The 20,240-nt window shown below is 41.2% G+C and overlaps 1 protein-coding gene and 1 long non-coding RNA gene across 25 annotated transcripts in view; one reads left to right on the top strand and one right to left on the bottom strand.

Moving 5' to 3' along the window:
* The window catches only part of LOC6524152 (small conductance calcium-activated potassium channel protein), a 61,275-nt gene that overhangs the window by 11,186 nt on the left and 29,849 nt on the right, over positions 1–20,240 (top strand). For 14 of the 24 annotated variants that reach the window (XR_005561052.1, XM_039373892.2, XM_039373895.2 and 11 more), the window contains 2 exons: positions 1,371–2,576; positions 5,516–5,617. Coding sequence is in view for 22 of the 24 variants with exons in the window: in XM_039373892.2 (XP_039229826.1) it covers positions 1,371–2,576; positions 5,516–5,617 (1,308 nt within the window). In the remaining 2 variants the exon portion in view is untranslated. Of the gene's footprint in view, positions 1–1,370; positions 2,577–5,515; positions 5,618–7,620; positions 8,247–13,443; positions 15,175–20,240 lie in introns of those variants that run through there. The other 10 variants (XM_015190038.3, XM_043207039.1, XM_043207035.1 and 7 more) reach the window with 3 other exon arrangements.
* LOC120321453 lies at positions 3,389–5,519 on the bottom strand. The gene is made up of 2 exons (XR_005561057.2): positions 4,170–5,519; positions 3,389–3,935 (listed from the first exon to the last, which is right to left on the bottom strand). It is a non-coding gene; the product is annotated as an uncharacterized LOC120321453 (long non-coding RNA).

Raw genomic sequence — 20,240 nt, 5'->3', positions numbered from 1 at the left:
AATGGTTTTCCCTCGTCTAATGCTACTTACTTAAAAGCGCTGCATCTGCAAATTCTCGGAAAATGGAAATAGGAGCATTTGCTCAAAATGCGGATTCTTTTCTTTGCCGGTTTTTTCTTTTACCTTGGTCAAATTAAGTCACTCAACCAAATTAACCATTTTTCTAAGCTGCAGACAACCTAATCTACAAGCGCAATTAACTTTTTGAAGGCTTTTCAAGTTTTAACTGTTTGTCCAATTTTTCTAATTTTTAATAGCATCATTTAAATTTGCCAAGAAAAAGTTCTCACTTAAAATACGAATAATGGCAAAACTGTAATATTTTTGAAGAGGTTTTTCCTTATGAATTCGCTGAAAATAATCGTATGTCGAAAAGAAAAGTTGTTTTGAACTGCTAACTATTTCTATCACTTTTTGGTGGATTTGGAAAAGAAATTTGTTTTCGAATTTTTGCATTTTCGGTAAGGGGTACCATCATAAAAATTTGTGAAAAATGGAAAAAAATTGAGATTTCTTTTTTTGAGTACGGGTGGATAGGGAATTTTGTAACGAACTCAACGAGGTATGGCATTCCACTTTTGGACAACTATTTTGCAAGTTATGACCAAAAAACTGACTATTGTGTGACTGAAATTCGAATAATGGCTTTTGGCAAAAATGAAACAAATTTTAAAGGGCATTTTAATCACAACTTGGCTAAAAATGATCACAAACATAAAAGAATAACTGTTTTGAGCAGCTAATTACCAATACTAACGATTTCTATCACTTTTTGACGGACTTGGGGAAATTTCATTTTTTTCGAATTTTTGCATTTTCTGTAAGGGGTAACATCATCAAAATTTGCAAAAAATGACTCAAAAATAGAATTACCTTTTGAGGACACCGTTCGATTGGAAATTTAAATACGAGCTCAACGAGATATGGCATTCCATATTCAGACAACTATTTTGAATGTTATGGCCAAAAAACTGATGATTTTATGAGGAAAATCAAGAAAACGACTTTTGGCTAAAATGAATATATTTTATGGGCATTTTGATCATAACTTGGCTAAAAATGTGAAAGAATAACTGATTTAAGCAGCTAATTACCAATACTAACCATTTCTGTCACTTTTGGAGAAAGAATTTTTTTTTCAAATTTTTGCACTTTTTTAAGGGGCAAAAAATAAAATCCAGATTGGGGATTTAATTACGAGTCTAACGAGGTATGATACTCCGTATTTGGATAATTATTTCAAAAGTTTTGGCCAAATACTGATTATTTATAACAATATCACAAGATAAAGTTACGCCTTCAATTTGTATATTAAGTTTTTGATGACCGATGTACTAATGAAACTATGGTTGCTTACTACCATTCCACAGATGTCAATTCAGAAGCTAAACGACACCACCAACTCGGGCTACGTGAGTTCCGAGGAGACGGACTCGCTGCTGGTGAGCAGCTCGAATCCAACGAAGGGCGGCGGTCGGACGGCTCTGCTCCGCCAGGTGAAGAGTAGCTCCACAAATGGGCCAACGACGGGGGCGTCCACCTCATCCTCGGGATCGGTATCGGTGTCGGTATCGGGCGGGGGCGGTGGATCCGGTTCCGGTGGCGGCTCAGCATCAGGCTCAGCAGCCGGGGCTTCCAAGCCAACGCTAATGCGTCAGGATCGTACTTCCACCTACCTGACCAGTCCGCAGCAGTCGCAGCACGCGAGGATGGGTTCCGAGGAGAGTATGCGCGGTGGCAGCGGTGCCGCCGGCAATGACGAGGATGTGGAACAGGGCCTGGTCCGCAGCAGCATAGTGCCTGATATCGAAGTACACGAAGAGGACCAAGAACAACATAGCCAACAGGCAACGATGACCAATAATCAATTGCAACAGCAGCAGCAGCAACAGCAACAGCAACAGCAACCGACCATATCAATTATGAATTTAAGCCTCAAGCCCGGCGATAGCCACAGCCACAGCCATAGCCACAGCTCCAGTCCGGGCAGTCATCCGAATTTGGGCACCTCATCATATCAAAATCTGGCCTCGAGCATACCGCCCAGCGTGCCAAGTCGCTGCCGGGCGTGCCGCAATTGCAGCCGACGTGCTTCCACCACGCCCACCACGCTGATCGATCGCTCCGCCTCCCGCGACAGTGTGAAAAGTGCCTTCCAGCAGGGCAATCTCAGCGGCTCCATGGCCATTTGCATATCAAACTCGGCCCTGCCCCAGCAGCAGCAGCAGCAACAGTATCACCTGCAACAGCAGCAGCAGCACTATCAGTTGCAGCAACACCACCTGCATCAGCAGCATCTGCAGCAGCAACAGCAGCAGCAGCAGGTGCCACCTGTGCTAATCACATCATCGCCAACGAACGGATCACGGATAATACGGCAAAGCTCACAGCCGGAATCGAGCAGTACGGCCATTTGCTGTGGCCCCCATTCCGCCTGCGTCGGCCACGCCCACTCGCACTCGCATACGGTGCCGAATGTCTCGCTGAAGCAACTGCGTGAGAGCTCCGGCGATGGAATCGCTGGCATTGCAGCCGACTCCCTGCGGATCAATGGGGGCATGCGGCCTTTCAAGCAGGTGAGAATCACTTGGTTTACCCCAACAGCCCATGCAAAATGAGAGCCCCATTTCCCCAGGGCATCTTTTTTTTTGTGCGTAACAAGGCGACCCACACTCGAAAAAAACCCTCTTTTGTATTTAGAATAGTTGTACAAATGATTGAATAACTGAACAAAGAAACGGCAGAGTTTTGAAGTGACCAGACTTGTAAAGTAAGCACTGTCATTCTTTGGTGGCTGGTCACATTAAAGCAGCTTCCTAATTTTAGAGGGTGGTGTTTTTTTTCGAGTGCCCTTGTACATATTTCATGTACATAAGCCATCTGCAATCGCCCAACTCATAAATGTCAAAGTGGACGCCATCCCAAAGTAACCTTTAGCGCTCTATGTATTATATACAAGTATATAGTAACTGAACTCAGTATATCCCTTCTCTATACATAAGTATTATATATACCCATAAATTGGATGTTTTATGGCCACCATCGCACTCGATGTTCTATGTTCATACCAACCATTTTCAGATCCTGCGTTGTACCAAATATATAGTTGGCTTGAAGGCCGGTCGAGTCTTCTAGCCTCAAGTTAAATATTAAAGTGTAAGAATTAAAAATATTTTAAAACTTAAAGGGACCAGCCCTGCTGAATGCTGTGGCTAATAGAGTGAACAAAATGATTAAAAAACCAGTCAGCAGTTGGCTGTAATTTATTGTATCTTTAAGCTTAATACACTTTTATTACTCCACTTATGGAAACTATCAAGAGTTCGCTACATTTCCTAGATGTTAAATCTTATCACCGCCAATAACTCATCTTCATAAACACACGATGTTTTTATGTTCAGTTCGGATTTCTTTATTTATGTTACAGATGTGTTCTAATAATCATAAAACGCTGGCAGTTTGTGATTTGCTTACTTTGTTGCTGTTGTTCTTTCGGTTTGTTTTCGTTGAATTTATATCTTTTTCTTGTTTTGGCCATTTAACGTTTTTCGCGCGCTAAAATCCAATTAGTGAAAATCAATATTGCTCATACGCCGCGTTGGCTCAACAATTATTTTCTTCATTTGCCCGCTTGGCCACCACCTTCAATCTCACTTCGTTGCCCCCACATATACATATGTACATACATATATGTATGTATGTTCGTATATTTATTTATTTTGTTCTCTCTCGCTTTCGCATTACTTTCGGTGGTCATAATTAAAAATTTTGTTTACACGCCATTCGATCGTAGGGGAATGGAAAATGGAAAAGAATACGGTCTCCTAGTAGGTGGGCCTAAGAGCATTTAGCATTTAGCATTTTACCATTTTAGCATTTTACTATTTAATGGAGAATATCCGACAAACGCAATTAAGACAGTTCTTTCCTGCAGTCTGCAAATAGATTATTCATGTGGCAATTGAATTGTTAAGTGCTACGGAATATACCACTTCTAGTCGCTCTATCTATATCTTTCATCTCCCTGTTATAATTAATATCAATTTACGCCCAACATGTCTGAACTTTTGCCGTCCATAAATATCTCAAAAAAAACTGGGAGGAAATATATATACATAGATGGGGAAAAAATGATATAGCTTCTTCCTTCATGCTGCCAGTGACCTTACCATGATTGATGAATTTGTTCACTCTTTGACATTTGCCGTCGCGTTTTCCTATTTTCTTCTTCTGCAAGTACCCCGGTTAGCGCCTCCATACTATTTTTAATTTTCTTTTTTTTTGTACTTTTTTGTGTGTTTTTTTTTGTACTTTTTTTATTCACTGTTTGGAGATAATTGCGCTGGGTTCGCTGGCAGACACTTTCGGCAAATAGTCAGGGGGATAAGAAAGTGGGTAAAACGTTTATGGAAGCTTCGGGGCGAGAGAGCTTTTCGTTTCGTTTGTGTTCAAAAAAGTAGCGGTAAAGCGGTAGAGATAGCGAAAGTAATGGTAAATCCTCCGCATTTAACGGCTGCCCATGCAAATGGGCCAAAAGCTTTTGAGCCACATTTAACACGTATAAAAAAGGCAACAAACAATTTGTACAAGTACGAGTATATATGCAATTCCCCTGCGGTCATCTCTTTACATTTAACCCCCTTCGCTTTCGAGAGCTTTTTCGCTTAGCTTTACCCGCATAAGGGTTAAGTTGCAAGGCGAAAGCTTCAATGTATTTCAAGTTTTCAATTGTCTTCGTTTTTCCGCTTTTCTGCTTTTCCATTTGCGTTGACCCCACCATTGTTGTTGTTTGTATTATTTCTGTTTTTTTTTTGTTTTGAAAAGCTCTCTATTTAATTATGCAACATGCAATGAACTTTTCATCCATTCGGCACTCTTTCCCATACGTGTAAAATCCCCCAGGATCACACGCGTGTCGAGAAGGGCCGTTATTACTTGTCAGGCATATGGCCAACATATTTGATTACTTTCTTACTCGAAATACCCTTTGGTGCATCAATAATAGTATCGTACTTTATAATAGACCTTTCGCCGTTTCATCATTACAATTACAATCATTACATCTCATATATATCATAAATATTTCATCATTTTCCTCGCCTATATTTATGGTATCTTTATAGTCAAACTTCCCCTAGTAAGTAACACCAACTATGTAGTTTCGGCTGTACCCTTACATTTGTATACCTTAATCTAACTTTATGTACAGTGCGTTGCGAAAGGCAAAGGAGGTATTAATATATCATTGCATTAGCTGAATAAACGAAACAGGCCTGTCACTTTCGTAACGCACTGTACGCGTAGGACTCTCGACCAATCTATGTCTAATTTCTAGGTATTTTCAATCGCTTTAAACCAATCAGAACCCATTCCTATACCTAAGTCCCTACACATTGAACGTAACCCTAACTGGTAGCCCACAATCAGAATGTAGCTTAGCTTACTTAGTTAACTAACTAGGATAACTTAACAATCTGTACTAATCGCTGTCGCATCAATCTCGCAATCTCTCCAGGGCGTTCTTCTAATGCCTCGCACCTTGTCCGAAAGCCGAAAGTTGCGCCTTCGAAGGGCCTTCACCGAGGCCACTAACGAAACACTTCAATGCTCCAAAATGGTATTTAAAAAAAAAAAAACAAGCAAACCAAAAATTTAAAACTACAAAACAAAACCCATTTGCCGAAACTAACAATTTTGTTTTTTTTTATGTGTGTACATAAATATTTAGAATGAACCAACGTAGTTCCAAAGTTCCAAAAACAAAACCAACAAAAAAAAAAAACCCAATTACCAATTATAAACCAAAAGTTCATTTTCAATGGCACCGCTCTGACCTTGCCGCCTTTCCAGCGGTCAAGTAGCTTGTTATCGATAACATAATGCATTATGCTGCAAAATGCTAAATGCCTCCCCGAGCAATCGTTATGCGTTTTGGCATTCGTTTCTTCCTAGTTTGCACTGCGTCCATGTCCATTCTCAATTTAAATCCTCCTCCCCGCCCCCCTAAAATTCTCAAAAACAGCCTTACAAAATAAAACTCAAAAATACCCGTTTCCAAACCGTTTTGAGCATTTTGGCCGCTTGTAGCGCAAGTTTACATATCCGCATCCCATACGCTCGCATCCACTTCCAAATCCGCTTCAGCATCCCGTACGACTTTGCATCCGTTCTTGAATGTAGACCCGTAGTTCCATATATCACCCGTAATTAGCTATTATTTAAGAAATATCTATAACTTTTCGGAACAGGTAAGCTGTAGTTGCAAATGTTGCGATTTCTTGTGCACCGATTATTGTTATTTGTGATGAACGCACCGATTGATTGCTGATATACTGATAATATGAACAATATGATGTACGTATACATTTATTCAAAAACTAAGTATATATAGGGTATTTTTAAAGTTCAGCATTTGCGTCTCTTGGGGGTAGCAGCAATTAAGTGCCGAGCGGAAGCATTTAATATTTCCCGCAGTAAAAGCTGCAACATTTTAATTTCCATGACGTCGACGCGATCAGGTGTTCCCCCTCAACCACTTTCTCGCCGATTTTCCACCGATTTTCCACAAGCGTGTATCTCACTCGTCGCTCTCCGAAACGGTCTCTCTCATCTTGGCCATCCACCTGCTGCCTTTTGTCCACTTGGCTTCCACGATCCACAGTTGAAGCGTGCTGGTCGAAAAATGTGTGCCTCATAAGCGGTATTATCACTGACTCATAGGGTTTTTTCTGTTCGAAACAAATTTTAGGTCGCAAGATACATTACTTTTGGGATTAATACATGTTTGTGCATTATTGAAGATCTGAAAATATCACTGGTTAATGGGCATATCCAAGTCGATACCCAAGTTTTGGCACATTGATGCTCTTTGTTGTTCCGATATATTGGCGGAACAAGAAGGCCGGAGCGAACCAGATTGTAATATAAATAAAACTTTTGGTGGGCAGGCCATTTGTGCGGCGTCTTCGATAGGGATCGCTCTCGAATTTTTGGGAACTTGGGAGCTCTGGGTCTCTGTTCATTTTCCAGATCGCTTGCGGATCGCATCATATCGAATCGGGTCGGATCGGATCGGATCGGTCAATATTATAATGGACGTGAACGGCTTGTGGAAATGGTGAATTGTGCCTGCTTCCCCAATCTGTTTACATTCTGGACAATTACGCAGTCGAAAGTCAAAATACGGCTGGCCAGAAATAATTTCAATTCCAATCAATATCACATCAAAACCTCACGGATTTTCATCTGTGCCGCTTCGTGTACTTGTTTCACTCAAGAGAATCCTTTTCTTTTGCTCCTTTTTCGTTTTTTTGCTGTGTATATGTGTGTGTTTGTTGGTGTTGACAATGCGATTTTGTGGCTGGAAAATTGTGATAAATTATGTGTTCCACGAAGAAAATGTATAAATCATTGTTTAAACAGTGCGGTTTTAACCTGTAACCGGCAAGGTCTGAGAATCGCTAATTAAAATAAACATTGTACATGTTTTCTGGAAAATCTTTTAATTATAATTAAGGCAACATGTTTGTGTGCGCCTGTACATTTCTTGAAAACAAAAACATTTGCTTCCAATTGAAAAAACAAAAACAGTGAATTTTTCCAAAACGCGAACCTAAGTGAGCGAACCTCAATATTCGGTTCTAAAAATCAACTTCAAGGATACTCTTTTGCATTAATGAGATGTGTAGTAACAAAGCCAAGCAGTGCAAGTAAAAAGTAATAGGCAAAAAAACCACTTGGATACCTCAAGTTTCTGATTTCTTTGAAGTCGCAAAACAACTTTTTGGATCTTGGAGGAGAAGAGCATGTCGCCGGCCTTCTGCATGGATAACGATTGCAATCAGAGTGCTCTCTACCAGAAATGCCATGCCACGCCTCCGCCGCCGCCCATGCCATCTGTGCCGCCCATGCCGCTCGTACCGCCCATGCCGCCCGTGCCGCCCATGGTCGTGTCGACGTCATCAACCCCATCGGTCAGCCCCTCCATGACGCCCTCGCCCACCCCCTCGCGGTCACCGTCGCTGACGGTGATGATGACGTCGCCACAGGCGCTACAACCGTTACAACCGTTAACGCCGCAAGTGCCGCAAACACAAATGTCGCAACCGCTGAACACGACCGCTGCGTTGATGACGCGAACGGGCAGCGTTGGTGGCGCCACGAGTGCCGCCCGCAGGAACTCCCTTTGGCTGGAAACGCTGCGCAGCACACGCAAGCTGTCCTACGCCAACGAGCGACCCATTCTGGTAAGACTACACTCGACAAAATATGGGGGGGAGTTTTCCAGCAAAAGCATGTCAATTTAACAGATGCTTGACTAAGGTCAATAACAAACTAAAATCGAATGTTTCTGGGTAGAGATTTGAAACCATCTAAAATTGTGCTTAAAAGTATGCTACAAAATATTTCTAACCGAAATACATGTCGTATACGTGTTATACGTATACGTGTTATAGCAAAAAAATTACGCATACGACACGTTGTACATTTTCTTTTACATTTCACAATTGTAGTGGAAAATTTAATTAAATGAAACTGAAACTGTGCGCAGTGTACTCAAAAAACTATGACGTATCCAGCTTATCTGCTGGCCATTTGTATGCCCATTTTCATTCGCCAATTTGTCGGCGGTATCCACGTGTCTGTTGTGCTTCAGAATCCAAACTACGATATATAAAAATAAATAAATCGCTTTGGTTCCCCTTTCCGCGATTGCCGTCTCTTTTCCGCCACTAGTGCGCTCTCTTTCTACTGTCGCTGAACGCTTCGAAGTTATTTTCAACCAAAGCATCTGCAGAACAAAACAAAAACAAATCGCAGACACACGATGGAACTCTTGGGGAATAGGTTTGGGTCACGAAACTTTTGTACCCTGCAAAAAGTGTCGAAACTTTTGCCGAATTTTCACAGCACTGGCAAATGTCGGTGGTTTTACTCAAGGAAATACAGCCAATGGGAATTGAAAATAGAGAATCTTTTGTTCCAAAAGATTGCAGCTAACTAAAAAAAATCTAATGGCAGCGTTTTCAGCAATTCAAAACTTTGCAAAGTCGCTCAATCTCCAGCGGAATTTTGTGAATTATGTAGCACAAATTACCGCCAATTTCAACTGCAATATCACCATTTCCTCATGTGCTCATTAAAATTTGAAATTGTTAGATACTAGGATATATATGTGAATCGATTTAAGTGCTAGTACTCAGCGGAAATGAAGCCTACAATATTTAATAACCACTTTCAAACAGTTTAATTTTCCGCACACCGCGTACACAATATTCTAAATATAGAAGTCATATTTAGATGCTGTATAATGCCGACGCGAATGACCAATTGAAAACACCCTTATGGCACAGATAATGGCAGGATATTATTATTTTTTTGTTTTCAGAAGTGGAGAGTGGGGAGTGGGGGCTACGAAAGCAATAACACAAAACAAATGTGGGAACTAGGCACATCAACAAAAGCGGCTGACAAAGGGGGGGCGGGTCTGTTGAAAGGGAAAATTGGGGGGAATGGGGATCCATCTATTCGACTATTCCATCATCATCATTCGAAACACAAGAAAAAACGCCCATAAAGACATAAAGTTCGCTCAAGTGTTTGGATCGTATCGCCCGATTCATGCGTCTGTATCTAATGCTTTGATATATTGTTTACAAGGCAGGCGATTTGGATTTCGATTTGAATTTAGGATTGGAATTGGAATTGGATAACGATCGCATCAGCCTCATTGCTATAACAATAATGTGGATTCAGGGTCATAGTTTTCGGGTTACAGATAGTCCATAAAACGGGCAACTGTTTTATTTTCTTGGTTACATATCGTGCACATATAGTACTGCTTTGATATACGACCTAGCCGATTGAACAGGCAATTCCGGCGCAGTTTAAACAATGCCAATCGCCACGTAATTAATGGCATATGAGCAATGAAAGAACGTAATCCTCGGGGGAAAAACCGGGCCTTTAGATCATGGACATGAATTATAGATACACCAAATATACATACATACATGCACTATATCTACTTTAGCCTATGTAAATGGGCGGAACGACACATGCGTGAATATTTAGATGATGATAAATATTATATATATGCACTCCCAATGGGTATTACGGCGTGTCATCTGAAATATTTAAGGCATTTGCTTTGCGACTTTTGACTTGACGTCCATATGTCTGCATTTCGAGGACTTCCAATCGACCAAGAGTCAACTTTGTGTGTTGCTTTTACTGTGTCAGCGGGTAAGTCGGTTCTCCATTACCCATTACCAGCCATCCACTATCCACTAACCATTACCCATTACCTATTACCCATTACCCATTACCCATTCCCTGTCTCCACTCGACTGTGAACAATGTTGGCCCAGGTGGCCTCAATAGTCCAATAACTTATTGCCTCGGCATTATGTGGCGCAAAATAGTCGGAAACTTTTTAAAATTTCATGATAATAGTCTTCGACCGCGACTGCAGTTTATATCTATATGTATACATATATATATATTATATCCGTTTAGATGGATGTTCACGGCTATATATCTTAGCGAGTGCATGCACGATGTTTGCCCAAGTGTCCATCAATAAAATATGACAAGAGGCACTTGCAGCGAACTGTCCCCGAACCGTAAACCGTAAACAGTACACCGTCCGCCGTAAACTGAAAGCCGGACGATTGGATGGGTCTAAAATCGTCGCCGTCGTCGTCTAAAGGTCGCGCCATAGTCCGAGTCCAATTGTACAGCTGCTCTGAGTCATTTGCCAAGGCATACGGCGTATGGTGTGCGGCGTAAAGCACATGTACGTGCTTCACCAGATGTCCGGCCTTTGAGGGAGTACACCTGTGCCGGTGCAGTGCCTCTGGCCATGTTGATCGATGATTCATTGCATCGGCGGATCTTGAACGGCTGAAAACCGCCATTTGCAACATTCTAAGCTTTTCGTAGATCGGGCAAAACAATCGATATCACTTTCGATAGATAATTTCGATGATATCGATCATCACGATAGACATTAATGTACGAGTATTACTTCCGGATAGTTTTCCTATCCTCGAACACCATTTTGCATGCATTTGTGGTGCCATTCATTGTTTTTAAAAATGTATGAGCTCACAAGTTTGGGTTTCTATTCATAGAATTTGAAATCGTCAGTCAAAAACAACAATCAATCATAAGCGGCTTTTCATTGATCTCCATCTAAATTTGTGCTACGCAAACTGCATTTCCTTGTGAGTCAGCATGGGCAAGATGGATCAAATCCTGGCCATCCTGTCGATGACCCAATACCCACCCCCCTCCCCCCGCAGTTGCTGTATTGAAAATAAGAAAGTGGCCGAGGGGAAGGTGCCGGAATGGCAAATGGCTGACAAATGCATAAAGTTTTCATTTCAATGAATTATTCAAAATCCGACATGACAACATTTTGACTATCTGTCGTTTCCGTTGACATTTCCATTTGATATCTGGGTCGACGATTGTGCAAACGGAGGTGCGCGGGGGGTACCGAGGAATTAGGTGCGATGTCCTATGTGCACGTTAATGTCATCCTCAAGTGATGGACACTCGAGACAATTGCCGTAGGAGCTGCACAAAATGCATTAATTTATTTAAATGAGTGGTGCTTTAATAAGGCTTTGTAGTGCTATATGGATGAAGTGGCTTGGGGTTGCCTTAGAATCCCACGTAAGGGATTCCGGTTGCTGGTTGTTGATTGTTTTGTGCTTGCAAGCAAAGCAGCTTAAGTGCACTGCGGCAAAAAAAATGGGGATTTCATTTCCTTCTACGTAATTTATTTACAGAATAATGAAATAAATGTTTATAATATGTATATATTTAAATAGAATGTTTACAAAAGAAATTCCAATGAAGATGTTCCGTGGGTTTGAGTGCACATTGAAAGGAGCTCGCAGCCAATTAGAAGGCATAAGCAGAAAAATGCAATAAGGTGCGAATTGAATTCGTTTTCAATTTCTCCATCGCTGCCTTATGATTTCGCATGCGTACGGAATTAAAGGCTTAAAGATTTGCTGGAATAATGAAGGTGTGGGTGGAGTTCGGGGGAGACTTCAAGGATGGCCAGAATGTGCGGAGGATGTGCGGAGGATGTGCGTTGCCATGGCATCAACTTCGGTTGCTAGGCCAATTCATTTGTCAGTTCATCAGCGCCAAAGAATGCATTCGCGTATCTGTGAGAGTGTTACTCAAGTGTATGTGTGTGCCAGTGTGCCAGTGTGTGATGTATGCGTGTGCTGGTGCGTGCGACCTACAGTCAAGCCCCTCTAGAGTAAACGTCTTAATAATACATGAAAAATGTCCTCAAATTATTAATTATTAACCTAATAGAGCATTCCCTAAAAATGTTTAAAAGCCAAGTAATAAAGATCATAACAAACGGAGATACATGTGTACTAGTTGTTGTTGCCTGAGTTTCTTGCGATTCATCTTAGCGCGACTCCACTGCATACTCTTTGCATGCACAAAATATAGCTGAACAACGTGACTATAGGCGAATACGACTGGGACAGCGGCAATTGCCGATGACAATGAAATCGCGTAGCTGGAACTTTGAATTGAGCATCCATTTGGTATTGGGGGAGTACCAGGGTCCTCAGGGTACGGGGGGATTGCGGAGGAGGGTCGCGGAGGCCGCGGAGACCATCACCTTACGCAAATCGGAGTTTCCAATGCGCAGGACCAAGCGAAGGCCACGGACAAAGCCACTCTCTATTTCTCACTCTTACTCTCACTCTCTCCCTCGGGCGCACGCAAAGGGGGCTTTGTGGGGCTCAATGTCCCCCCTCAAAAAAGAGATTTATTCACTTACTTACTTACTATATAAGAAGTGTTTATATCGCTTGAATTGATTTGAAAACATACTTTTCAGCAAACAACATAAATTTCTAATTATTTATAAAATATCGATATATAATATAATTTTCATTCTTATATCAATATCTTATACTCCAGTTTTATTGTCTTTCTAAAATTAAGTTTTTCTGCGACTATGCCCAAGCTAAAACAAAAAATATTGATTCTGTTTTTTCTTAAGAACTCCATCTTCTGCCTACGACCCTGTCGTTTTTTAGTTCTCCCCCCTTTTTTTTTTTAGATTTCTTAAATGTTATTTTGAATGTGCCGAAAAGGAGTATCATTTAATGTGTGTATGCGTGTGTCTGTGTACAACCGCAAAAGGATTAACTTGTAAAGTTCAATTTTGATTTTAGTATCGCGTGCCAGTTGACCATTATCCTATATAGTTACCAAAAAACTAAAAAAAATAAAATTCAAAGTCATAAGCAAAGCTCAAAGTTCAAAGTGGAAGAAGAAGACGAAGCAGCGGCAGCTTCTTCTTTTTGATTCTATTTCTCTTTCTCTGCCGCAGTCGACGTCGCTGCCGCTCCTTTAAGTGCCGAAGTGTGCGTGTGTGGGTGTGGGTGTGCACTCCCACTGCTTTGTGCGTGTACTCGTGGGTGCGTGCAAGCGAGATGGTCATAGCGCACTCCTAGAGAGATAGATAGAGAGAGAAATAAAGTTGAGTGGATTGGAAATCAGTCAAAAGGAGACAGAGACAAACAGAGAGAGAGAGAGAGAGAGTAAAGATGGCAGAAGGAAAAGAGAGAAAGGCGAGGCGGCGCCGACTCTCTCTCCAACTTTCTCTCTCACCTCAGATTTTTGGTGCTCCTTTCGCGTGCCGCCAAATTAAACACACATGACAATGCCAATTCATTATAGCCAAAAACGAAATTGCAATTGCAGTGGCAACACAAAAAAATAAAACAGCGCCAGTGCTGCGGACGAGGGCAGCGACTGCGGCAGCGACAGCTGATAAAGACAGTTTGACAGGCAAATCTGGGTCTAACGAAGAAGAAAACGTGCAGCACCCGCACACCATAAAAAAAATTCACTCATACACACCCACTCCCCTGTGCACGCTGCTCACTTCTTACTGGTACAGGTGAGCCTCCAAAACTTATCCCACAAGAAAGAGCCTCCAAAAAGTATGCTAAGAAACCCAGGTTGCCTTTTTCTTCTGTTGCCAAGTCTGATACATTTTTAGAACATTTTTTAGAAAATTACAAAACATATTATTTTACAAGCTTGTACTTTATTTAAAGTGCAGATGCATTGTAATTCCAAAAGAGATTATTAAACTGCCTCATTCCGATTGATGGCTTCAAGCGGCAGCCATTTTCTGGGCTTTACTGTACTTCTGGGGCTATTTATCAACCGCGGCTTGCTAACGGATCTGGGAGCGAAGAGATCGGGTGTTCGGGTACTCTCTTCGTTCTTCTTCCAACGCTCATCGCTCTCCATCGCAACGTAACGGGAATATTGTGGTCGAGTTAATTTGAACTAGCTCTCCGCTCTGCCGGCTTCGCTGCCTGCGGCGACAGCGACGTCCTCGCCGCTTTGAAGATTCCGTTTCGTTTCAGCGCCGTTTCATTTTCAGTTCTCGGTCGGTTTCTGTTTCAGTCTGTATTGTGCTTACACCCATGGCTGACGTAGCGAGCGCAGAGGAGCTAAACCTTCGAAGGCGACAAAATAATAATAAAATCAAATAATAATAAAAAAAAATCCCTAAATATATATATTAAAGAAAATACGAATAATATGCACAAGTACATGCATGACAAATGAAACGAAGAACAAAAACTACAGCAACGGCCACAACAACAAAGGCATGAACAGCAGCAACAATAATTTTAATAACGATAATAGCCACAATAGCAACAACAACAATTACAGTTACAGTAAATTACAGTTACAGTTACAGCAACAGCAGCTATCGTTACAGTTACCGTTACTGTTGCCGTTACACTTGCAATTACGTTTACGAGTCCCGTTTTTTTTCAGTGCGTGCGTGTATGTGAAATTGTTATTATTAACAACAAAAAAAACAACATCGGCAGCGGCAAACAAACAAAATAGAGAAGAAATAGCGTCAGTTTTCTTTTAACCGGATTCCGGTACTCACACACACACACACGCACACATACGCAGACACACACTCACTCACACAATCACACACCCACATCCACACCCATACAGCAACGAGCAAACATTTAAAAATGAAAGACGAAACAATGCGATAACGGGATAACTAACCAAACAAACGAATGTTGTAGAAGTGGAAGACGAGCAAACGAACAACAAGAAAACATCAAGCGAATTAAGGTGAATAACATACCATATTTTGTGGGAAATATTACGGGTATTGGGAAAGGCAGAGAAAATACAAAAAACAAAAAAAAAAACAGCAAAAGCAAAACAAATAAAATAGCTATTGCAAAAGTAACGGGAGTATGGTAGCATCGCCTCGGGGCAAGAGAAAGTAAAAGGAAATAATAAAAAAGGAAACAGCCAAAGAAAGCGTACACATAAAAGACCCATAAAGCACAAGAAAACATCTTAAAACGAGAGGAGTACAGAGCTGGGAAACCCCGAACAAAGGCAAATGTAATATATCGCCATCCATAGATAAATAGATAAAAATCTCGCAATACTCTCCATAAAGATGTTGGCCAAGAAGTTGTCAAAAGAAAAGAAAGAGGAAGTGGCTAGCCGGAACAAAGAATCTTAGCAATGAGTTTATTGTCTATTGAGTGGTTTCGGAAGACAAGTGTAGCTTTTCCTTCAAAAAGATGGCTCAAATATAGGGCATTTATCCAAGTTTTCTTACATTTTTTTTAAATCAATAACTTGTAATTACATTAATTGTTAAATATGTTAGTTTTATAAAGGAGAAATTGATTTTTTAGCTCTTGATATAATTTTTAAAGTATTGCACTTAAGAAAGAATTTATCAAGTACAATTACTTTCAACGGCAACTCACCGAAGATCATTGAAATTCAATCATTTAATCGGTTTTTATCATTGAAATTTTAAATTTTTGGTAGGGTACATTGAGTATTTTCCGTTAGCAGCAGAATAAAAGCATGTAAACTATGTGCTTAAAAATATCAATCGGCGGCATTGAATAGATCTTGACACGAGCAAAAACCATTCAAAAAACGTATAGAGACCTCTTATCGTTGCGCTGATGGAAAACGTAGTATATTTCTTGGCGCCCGCTACTCGGCTACACGAAAATAATCAGGAAAAGAGGAAAAACTTTGAAACGAAGAGTAGGCGAAATTTATGATTTTCCCGCATATGTGTGTGGACAACAACCAACGATATATATATACAAATATATGTACATATATTGCAATATGCGAGTAAGGGGCGCCAAAGAAAGAAGCTCAAAGAGTGATTCAAACTTTTTTGGTTCAACCATAAACTTTTTTGCGCCTTGAATATTTTATGAAAGGCAGATGAAGTACAAAAGTTGAAGTAAAGTCCATCATTAAGCGACCAATATATATATTGGACTATATAAAAACGCCAAAGAATATCTTGTGTAAATTTCAAAGTAAAAGTAAGAGGGATAATATTAATATAATTACTGTCTCTGGATGGGGAAAGGCAGTCGCTGTCACATCTCTTCAACATTCCGGCTAAGAGTTACGACACATTTTTGGCCATACTTTCTGCAGCTTTCGTTCTCATTCTGTCGCTATTTCGGCCCGTTTTTCTTCCCTTTTTTTTGTTTTTTTGTTTTTGTGTCCTCTTGGTACACTTCAAGTTGAGTTATCCTAGTCATAGTCCTTGGAGACTGGCTCGAGTCAACCCATTTAACCGGCAGCACCTGGCCATGTCTTAACTGATTGTCCCCCGTCTGCTTCGTATTTGTAGTAGTTTTTCTCTGGGATTCCTCGTGCCATTTTCTCGTGCTGGTTTTTCTCCCATTTTCATCTTGTTTTTCTCCTAGGTTTTATGACATTTTGCTGTTGCTGTTTTCGATGGTGTAGAAATTCCAAGCCGGTTGCATTAAGTTTCAGTTCCGGCTTGTTGATTGACATTTCCTCTGCTCCTGCTCTCACTCTCTTTTTGTGACTTTGTTACATGCCTTTGCTGCGTGTTCCGGTGCGATTGTGGGTGTATGTGTGGGTGTGTTAGACTTATCCCTTGGCCGGTTGACAGTTTTGGCCAAAAACAAGAACAAGAAGAATAACCAAAAAGAATCCCATTTTTTCGCCTGCCAATGGCCCTGGCAGTGGCAATCTTATGCAACTCGCTACGTTTGATAAACCGCAAGTGCCACTGGGTGTGGGTGTAGGGGGCTTGGCGGTTGTTATGTAAGGCCGTGGATGTAATAACAATGGCCAAGATAAGAGCATCGAAGCGCCAAGCAAACGCAATAAGCAGCGAAACGTGAAAAACTCCAAATAATCTACAATAAAACAAGAGGAGGAAGGCGGAAACAAAAAAAAAAATATATATATATAAATATATATATGGAAAAAAGAAGAAAAACGGAAAATAAGAAAAAAATAAATGGCAACGGGGCGGATGAATGTCGGTTATTGCGTATACGTCATGTTGCCAACGTTCGTCGCTGTTATTGTTGGTATTATTTGGCGGGCGTGGCCAAGTGGGCGGCTGGCTCTCGAAAGATAACGCATACGCCGCATGGGTCCACGTTTGCCGCCCTTAAAAAGATGCAAATCCCAATGAGGCCCACTGGCTGCAAACAATTCTGAATTATTAAGTTACTCAATCAGGCTTGGCCCTAAGACCTTAAACTCACTTGAAATGGGATTTGGTCGAGGGTTTAGGTACGTCTCTGCTGTTGCTGGGATTATATAGGCCTCGGACGCGGGGTGCCTTACAATTGAAGGTACCAAAATCAAAAAAAAAAAATTAATAAAAAAAATATCAAAAAATTCAATTAACAAATTCGCCTTTCGAGCGTTCGCGTTATGGGCCCACGCATAAACAAATCCGCAGCGCAAAAAGTTCCAGGCTGAGGAAAATTTCTTTAAGGGATTAAATTTCCATGCCTCAGCGCACACAAACGTTCGTACACAGAGGGGAATAATTGTGATTTATGTTGTTTAGATAAATACGTAAAAACGTACACAACTTTGTGGAATTAAGAAAGCATTCACATTTCTATTCAGACTGATTTACCACAAATGCTGACTTAAAGTACAGTTTAAAGTAGAAATTTGTACATATTTACATACAAATGCTTTGAAATCTAAGGTTAACATTTTTGGCGCATTTGACGCAGAATTTTTGGTAAAAATCCCTTTCTGGCGCGCAGGACATTTTGGGCTTCTCCTCTCTTTTTTAGGGCTATTGTTGTTTCCTGCAGTGTATGCTGTATGTGAAAACGTTGAGAGACACGTGCCCGAGATGGATGCCAGTTCTGTTTTCCCTGCCTTCTTCTCCCCAAATGCCAGTTAAATGTTTCACTTTTTTTCCCCTTTTTTTTGAAAATCCCAACCTTATTACACACTTACCTGGCCCCACGTGTGTGAGCTGAAAGTTTTGTTATTGTTTTCACACTGGGCAACGGAAGCCGCACGTGGCCATGACCGCCATATTGGCTGGTCGTGAAAAAAAAGTAAGAGAAATAAATAAAAAGCATGCACACTGAAGTAAAATCAACAGCAAATTGAACTTCAATTCCAATCGAATCGAGTCGAATCAAATCGAGCCGACTCACATACATATATGGTGGGTCAGGTTGCCCTTATGGTGGAAGGAAATCATTGTAAATGAAACCAAATTGCCCGTCCCTTCACTGCCGCCCCCGCCTTCACCTCCTGCTCCTTTCCATTTCCCCTCGTTAGGCCACCTGCTATTTGCATTTCACTATTTCCCTCTGGATAATTGAGCGAGCATGCGAGCCTAACTGGGTCTAACCTTCAGCTAGCCCTAGTCTAGCTGTTCTAGTTGGCCCAACTCCATCACCCATGGCACCACCACAACCCCCACAACCCCTTGGCCACATTGCCGGTGCCATCAAATGCGAAATACAATACCTTTGCCCTTCCGCGGTTCATCCAAAAGTGAAAACATTCGAGTCAAGGCCGCGCGAATGGCACTGTCTATTTGGTATCGTTTGTTTATTAATTATTTGGTTAGGCATTCGCCCGCCCCTATTGGCCGTGCACTGAGCGAATAACTAAGTACTTGCTTGAATGCTTTAAGAATCACTTAAACACATACAAGTGTTTATATAGATATTATATCTTTTCCAGCGAAATATGGGGTCAAACTAGGCAATGGCTGTTTCTATTCTTATGCTTATAGCTGTATAGTTAAGTCATTAGCCCTTTAAAGTCCCTGCTTCTAGTGATACCCCACCTGATTTGTGTTACCATGTTTACCCTTTGGTTATTGCCAACTTTTTCTGTTTGTTTGCCTAACATTTTAAATATGTTCCATTGCCAGTCGTCGTTTCATTACGCGCTCGCTAAGTGTGTCACAAGTCGAAAGTAAACAATTTTCAATTGCTGAACAATTTGCATTATTGTTTCGTGGCTTTGCCAATAACCCCACCATGCGCTGCTACTTGAGTCACCTTAACGATTCTTGCGTTTGTCTTTTCGAATTTCAATGGATTGCGGTGTGTGGTGTTAGTGTATGTGTATGTGTGTGTGGGTGTGTGTGCGGTTACAATAGGGTTAGATATATTGATTTTCGATCATAAGAACCTGCAACATGCAAAGACCAACTAACACCTCGTCCATTATATATGTACATGTCGATGTACTTCCATATATACTTACATATATACATGTGAATGTGTGTGTATATCAGCGGCCCACTGACACGCCCCGCCCATTGACATTAGGCGCATTCGAGACGCCTTGGAGGGTTTTGCTCGAAGACGTCTTCCTGTCATTGTCGAGTTATCATTATTATATTAACTGAATGCGCCGCTTTGGCACGCTCCAGCCTCAGTGCCACCCCCTACCCCCCCTTACCATCGGCCACGCCCCCTGATTGGGGCTTGTTGTATATGCGAGTCGGTAGTTCCGGCAATCAATCTCCGGCAGCAGATCTAAAGGCACAGCGACGTTGTGCTGAGCGGCTGAGGCGAATGGAACCGATTTGATTAGTGATGAATGGCCAACTACAAACTAACCGCATTCACTCCCCTCAAAAAAGAAAATATTGGTGCTGAAGAAAAGAAATGTAACAGAAATGGGGAAGCCATCCCCCCTCCTCCAAGCAACTGACCAAATTGTGCACTCAGGGTGAACTAATTGAGTAATTCAAAGTTTACAGGTCCCAAACACACAACACACATACAATTGCACTGGGAGAAACGCGTAGTTCTTGCTCTTACTTACTTATTTTCTTTACTTCTTGGATATATAATAAATTAACCCAAAATCATGAC

Source organism: Drosophila yakuba, chromosome X (assembly GCF_016746365.2).
Source record: "Drosophila yakuba strain Tai18E2 chromosome X, Prin_Dyak_Tai18E2_2.1, whole genome shotgun sequence".
Lineage (NCBI taxonomy): Eukaryota > Metazoa > Arthropoda > Insecta > Diptera > Drosophilidae > Drosophila > Drosophila yakuba.
The sequence above is the reverse complement of the archived record's forward strand: the minus strand, read 5'-3'. Positions and strand labels throughout refer to the sequence as shown.